Source organism: Malania oleifera, chromosome 7 (genome assembly GCF_029873635.1).
Source record: "Malania oleifera isolate guangnan ecotype guangnan chromosome 7, ASM2987363v1, whole genome shotgun sequence".
Lineage (NCBI taxonomy): Eukaryota > Viridiplantae > Streptophyta > Magnoliopsida > Santalales > Ximeniaceae > Malania > Malania oleifera.
The window spans coordinates 30,558,306-30,565,327 of NC_080423.1; the positions used below are offsets into that span (position 1 = coordinate 30,558,306).

At 38.5% G+C, this 7,022-nt stretch overlaps 1 protein-coding gene across 1 annotated transcript in view; it reads left to right on the plus strand.

Annotated features, from left to right (window-relative positions):
• LOC131160349 (pre-mRNA splicing factor SR-like 1) overlaps positions 1-4,981 on the plus strand; it is a 31,108-nt gene extending 26,127 nt beyond the window's left edge. Inside the window, exon 5 of the mRNA XM_058115959.1 lies at positions 3,721-4,981. Coding sequence (XP_057971942.1) covers positions 3,721-4,614 — 894 coding nt within the window. The 3' untranslated portion in view covers positions 4,615-4,981. The remainder of the gene's footprint in view (positions 1-3,720) is intronic.
• Positions 4,982-7,022: the final 2,041 nt, after the last annotated feature.

The window sequence follows — 7,022 nt, forward strand, 5'->3', positions numbered from 1 at the left end:
AAGAGACTTACGCTTGGTTTTGGAGGGGAAGAGAAGCTGCCTAAGAAAAGTCCTAACTAGAGAGCAAGGCCTTACCTTTCCCTCTCTCTTCCATTGAAGCTGAAACTTGGGAGCTTGAGAAGCAAAATCCAAGTATTGGAGGAAAGAGTGCATAAAACTTGGGACATATTGGTATTCATATTTGTGGACACCCTATTTTTGTCCAAGGACAATTTGATCAAATTTGGGCAATTATGATTGATTGAGCAGATAATGATCAAAAGGTGAATTGAGGGCAATTAAGTGAAGGTTCTTTGTCTCTTTCTAGACTCTTGCGAGCATATTTCGGTTGCAGGTTAAGTTTGAGCTTCAATTTTGCAATTTTGAGGTTTGAAAAGCCCTTTGTTGGATTAGAAGGGTATTCTTAGACTAAATGATGTTCTCTTGTTGAGAATAGGGCTAGGGTTGCACCCGAACAAACATTTTGGACAAATAAGGAAGTTCCTTGCATCATAAGGGGCATTCTTGGAAAATGAGGTATTAGAACAAAACCCTAGCTCCTAAGATTCCATGTAAAGAGGCTTGAGGCTCTTTATGAAGGGGACAAAAAAAACCTAGGGGATTCACATTCAAAATCTAGGGGACACACATCTTGGGGGAGAAGAACACTTAAAAATAAGAGAGGGAGAACCATGAGGGCTGAATATGACATATTGAGGAGAAGGCTAAAGAAATTTTTGGTTTTCTTAATGTTCTCTTGAATATTCTTGAGGGAGAGAAGGTTTAATGATGCAAGGTATGTTTCTCTGTCTTTTGTTTTCTTTTGTTTGAATTGCATATATACTTTGTGTTTGTCATGAAAAGGACTCCATTGTTGAACTAGGATAAAACTATGGTTTATGGTCTTCATATTTTTTTTTTCACAGAGTTCATGATGTTTGCATGGTTATCGTTTTCATCACACCATCTCAATGAATATCACCGACACCAGCATGCTGTCATACACATAACCATGCATTCATGGTTACCCCCTTAATACATATCTATCACGATCATCACTTTTAACACATAGCCACCCTTGATTTACTAATCTCACCAGAGACTCATGCCACATCTCCTTGCATGAAGACACCATCATGCATATTGCTGCCTGAGCCACACCTGTGTGTCCCATGTTGCTCCATGAACTCTAAAAACAGCATGCATAGAGATAGCTTCTTCTTCTTTTCTTTTACTGCTGGGAAACTACATATGAGTCCCTGGATTTTAGGGAGACAGAAGGAGAGAAAGAAAGCAGAGAGAGAGTGTGTGTGAGAAAGCAGAGAGAGATCAGCTGCTTTAGGGAGGCCTATGAAGCCCTAACAGGTGCTGCAGATGGCGAGCACACAATTTTTTAGCGACGGTGAGGCCATTGGCCGGTTGATGTGGCTGTACAGTTGTTTGACGGAGGTGGTGGCTTTTGTTGGTAAAGGCGTGGCAGTTGGTCAGATTTGGTGCAGAGCAGTTCCTGCAAATGGCAGAACTTGTGACGTTCTGGCTATTGTGAGGCTGTTGGCCGGCGGCTTAAGGGGTGGTTGCAGGCTGAAGGCTGCTTGATGGTGGTGTGAGTTGGTGGCAGAGAAGCTCCTTCAAACTTTAGTGCTGATTGGGGACCATTATCCGGGGTAGAACCACCCTCCCCCCCCAAAAAAAAATCATTATTCCTGTTTGAAGATTTGATGTTGACACATCAGAATTAAGTTTTCCCCCGTCAAAACCTTTTTGCACCTCAGCACCTTTTATTGCCACTAGCTGATCGTAAAAATTTAGAGAATCCATCATGAGATTGCTGCTTTCAAGCGCCAAGGATGTCCCCTGCAGCTGCTATTGTTGTCTTAACCGCTTGGTCACAGACAACAACATTATCAACAGAATTACCATTGGAATCCTTCTGCTGTGAATCCTGTTTCTGATTCCTTTGACTGTTTGATGAACTCCTGATGAACTGAAGCTTTTGTAGATGCTGGACTGCCACTGAGCGGAGGTCATGGTCTAAAATTTTTGTAGTTTTGCAAAAATTTTAGTTGAGGCTTTGGATTTAGAGATGGCTCAAAATGAAATCAAGTTTCAATTTCTGTTCTTGCAAGACTTTGGGAATTTTGAAAATTTGGATCAATTCTGTTTCTTAGGAATTTTGGATGAAATTTTGGGTTTATCAGTTGAAATTTCAGCGGAGGGTGGGCCTTGGATCAACATTAAGGTTGCTCATTTGCGAACAGTTGGTCACGGGTTTGAGTCCAATGAAAGAGACTCTTGGCATAAAAGCAGGGGTAAGACTGTACAAAGTAACAACCCCACCCCACCTCCCCCCCCCCCCTCCCCCCCCCTCACAAAGCAGGGAGCCTTGTGGCCCGGGGATGCCCATGGACAAAGTTGAAATTTCAGGATTTTGAAAGAATTGTAAAACAAGGACCAAAATTTGGACTTGTTATTTTGTTTCTAAATTATTAACAATAGTCTATTTTACTGTTTCCCAAAATTTGCTTCATTACTTCCATTATTTATTTTAAATTTCCTGTGTTTCAATTGGTGTACAAATTTTTAATCCTTGGCTGAGATTGATTTGAGGACTCCACACAGTTGCTTTCGTGGCCACTTTGTGTGACAACCTTGTCAGCCACACCAGAACTTCAGTCAGGTGCGCATCTGCCTTACAACCCAGATTGATGCTGCTGCAAACAGACAACAATCTCGGCTGTGGCCCCTGCTTTTCGTTGAAGATGACACAGCAGAAGTGTTAGCAACATGCTCCATTAAACACTTGATTGCTTGAACTGATCATGCTACAAAAAACCTTGAGGTCTTCAGGCCCATATAACTTGACTGCTTATTTACTCAAATTTGCTGCGTCTCATTTACTGTTGGACTCAAGCTACTCAAAACTCAGTTCAGATCCAAACTAATTTTAAGCACTCCAAGCTCCATCCTTGAAAGCTCCAGGCCCAGGCCCACTTGCATTATATTTATACTTTTCATATGAAGCTGCAAACCTAACTGCTCAGTGATCTGCATACTGGCAACCTGTCCTCCTGTGTATCACACTGCAACTACAATTGTCATAACCAGTACTCCCTTTGGCATTTTCTTGGCTAAGGGAAGATTAAGCTTGGAAGCCAATATGATTTACATAGTATCCATTTGGTTCATTGTTCTTAAGTCATTCATGTTGTTTTCTTGGTTACAGCAGTAACAAATGTCACTTTAATTTACCTTTTAAATTTTGTTAGACTGTTTCTTGCATTACTCTTGCCAAGCTCTGCTTCAGCCTTCCACACCAAACAAACCCCCACCCCCACCCCATCACCGATCCACCGAAAAGAAAAAGATCATCCTATTTAAAAAAAAAAAAATTAAATGGGAGTCATTTGTTTAAAAACATTGACAAAATGTAGTTTGACATAAGGGTATAGTCTTAATTGAGTGGGGAGAGAATTTATATAACCAACTGCCGAATTGTTGGGATAAAGGTTTAGCTGCCACTGTTGTGGCCATGCTTCTTCTTCTTTCCTTTTTGTTTTTTGTTTGAAAATTTTTTTTAGTATATATTTAATTGTTGTGCTGACAGGCGGCGACATTGTTTTAAATGTTTGCTTAAATTTGATCTTCTTCCCCTTACCACAGTAAGCTTCCACTTTCCAAATTTAAGCTCTATTGTTTCAACCTTGTGCTGAAGGACTCACAGTATATGTTATGCTACTGCAGTATTACTTTGATACTCTTTTTCCCCGCATCCCTGTTCCTGTGTTGCGGCAGATTATAACGAACCTTGAGAAGATGAAGCTTCCTGGGAAACATTCTGGTGTTACTGGTGATTCTACCCGTCACGGATCTGATGATACTGCTCGTCGGCCACCTTCTGTGAAAGCTGCCCTTTCGGTCTCCTTTGGACAGCGTGCTCCCCATCGTGCATCAACCAGGGATTCATCTCCTGTTCGCCGGACCATACCACCACCGCCCTATGATAGAAACAGTAGTGATGATTTACGAAGATCTCCCGGCAGCCGTCGCAGCCAGAGTCGTGATTTGTCTGATCGAGAATATTCAGACAGGGAGAGGGGGAGGGATCGTGATCGTGATCAGGATAGAGGAAGAGACAGAGATCGGGAAAGGGACAGAGATCGAGACAGGGACAGGGACAGAGACCGGGACAGGGACAGGGATAGGGATAGGGATAGGGATAGAGACCGGGACAGGGACAGGGACAGGGACAGGGACAGAGAGAGAGACAGGGACAGAGGAAGGGAGAGGGAGCGAGATAGGGAAAGAGACTGGAGGCATGATTATGATAGAAGGTCCAAGTATGCTGAGAGAGACAGTAGCAGAAGGGATTACGGGAGGAGTAGGAGTCGAAGCCGTAGTAGGAGCAGAAGCAGAAGTAAGAGCTTGCAACCTTATAGTGCACGTAATGATCGCCTGAGCCCTCGCAAGGAAGAGAGCAAGGAGAAGACATCTGCATCTAGCAATCTGGCCAAACTTAGAGATATGTATGGTGATCTGAGCGATCAAAAAGGGGGTGGTAGTGGCTCCGAAAGGCTCCCAACTAGGGATAATGGTGGTGAAGAGGTGATTAGACTCGGTGGTTCTACATGGAAGTAGGAAAAAAATAAAAAAAGATGAGGTCTCTCATGCTTGGATAACGTTTCTGAACCGAGTTATAGAGCACCGCAGCCAGCCTGCCCAACTTGTTGCCTCTTCGTCAGTTTCATTTTTTTAACGTTATGGGTTCGTCAAGGGGGATGTGATGAATGGATGGACTCCCCATTGCATGTAATGTATTGGCAAGGCAAGGCTGCATTCGTGTATACTGTAGTTTGTTACTAAGGTACTTTTCTTGTTTGATATAATTCCATTTAGGGGGCGTGTTATTGTTCCAATTGTTTCAGTTGAGAGGACGTATCTATAAACTGATTTAATGTCGACTAATATTTTGCTGATAACAGTGATATAGCCATTCAACTCTCAACTATTTTTATTTTTATTTTGGCTGAAACCTCAACAATATACAACTCAATTTCTAGGATCTCCATTATGGGTTATCTCTTGTTTTTAAAATAGTCAATCGGTAACTATGTCTTTGGGAGCATGGAAAATTTTTAATTTGCTTGCTTAAATTTAGACAGAATTGAGTTTTTGTATCGAGTTCTTTTAATTTATAGAAATCTACATTTAAACTCATAATTTTTGCTTCCAAAAATACGTGGGATGTAAATTGTGAGATAATATTAATAATTTGGAAGGAATGGTTTCTCCATATAAGATTTGGAATCCATAAATTACAAGTTGTTATATGAAATGTTGGATCCACTAAAATGTTATGGGACTCTTTTTATTTGGGCTTACACACCAAACAATAACTTTCATTTATACGGATCTAAGTATTAACATGACATCCTAATTAGTTGATTTCAAATTTTATGAGAAACTGTTTTAAGTATTTATCCTTGAATTTTCTTTCTTTTCTGTCCTTTTCTCTGCAAAGTGAGACTAATGTGTGTAAAATTATCCATTAATACATTAAAAAGAGAAATTTGTAATCATACATCTCTCCTTAAGATATTAGACAATAATATTCTTGACTTTTGTAACAACATATTGCATCCACTAACAACTTTAAATGTTGTATCAATACTTGTTATAACTATTGCACATTAACCTAATTCTAATTCCACCTCATACTTTACTTTTATTTAACATTTTTCATGTTGATAGAGACGATTTTCATATGATTTTTTGGTCTACACCATTTAATTTTTCCTTTTAAATTTCAATTGAAAAAAGAATTTAGTAGCACACATTAGTTTAATCAAGGTCAAAATAAGTTTGATTGCCTAGGTATTAACCATTTAGTTAAAAATATTTATATCATATTTAGATAATTATATTTTGAGTTTAGATGAAACAAGATGATTCGGTCTTATAGTGAAATTTAAATTTTTTAGGATAAATGTTACATCTTTTACAATTTTTATATTAAAAAGAAGATTTATCAGTGCTATCAGTCCTATATGTAATAATATCATGTTTTGTCAATGCAAACAAAATATAATGTCTTACTTAAGTTATAAGTGTCACTATCCCAGAGCGGATGTGTACTAAGGATATGTTGGATTTATAAGGGATTTATAAGGATGATTTGGACTCCAACTATGTAAAACGTCTTTTATAGGACAAACTCGTGAGATCAGTGTGCCAAAAATAGACAATACCTCATCGGAATTAGGTTTAGAACTGTCACATTTTGTATCAAAGCTACCCTAGGGGTGCTATCATGTGGGTGGATCCTACATAGACGTGTAAGCCATTCTGACGAGCGTATCAGAGATCGGACAGGAGAACCTATCATGGTCCCACAACAGTGTGTACTAGAGAGATCTTGAGCTTATAAAGATGGTTTGGACTCCAACTATGTGAAGTGCTTTTTATAAGACAAACCTCTGAGACCAGTGGGTTAAAGCGAACAATACCTCACTAGAGTTGGGTTCAAGACCATCACAATAAGCTTAATTATGATATATAACATCACTTTATTTAGATAATATGAATTGCACCTTGAAATTGTTTGAATAAGATGTCTAGCTACTACAACTTATTTAATAAATATTTATTTATATAATTTAATGTTTAAATATTAATTAATGTAATATATTTCCTCAATTTTATCATTTTGTGATCACATACAATGCCCCTTATAAACTGACGGATGCATGAAAAATAAATGAAAATATACCCTTACTTTTGCACTGGGATTTCTATTTATTATTATTATTATTATTATTATTATTATTATTATTATTATTTTTCAATTGATTTGGACTATTTATTTTTATTCTTTTTGTTTAAAGTTTATAAAATATTATAGTAGTAAACTAAGTTGTAGGAATAAAACTTGTTGAGGCTTGGAAGAAGATCACCGCTTCAGAGGTCGATTAAGCTGAAAGTTAATGAAGTATTCTTCTCACTTCTCATCTACAAAATTAGAAGTAAGCTCTTGGGAGTTCTCAGTG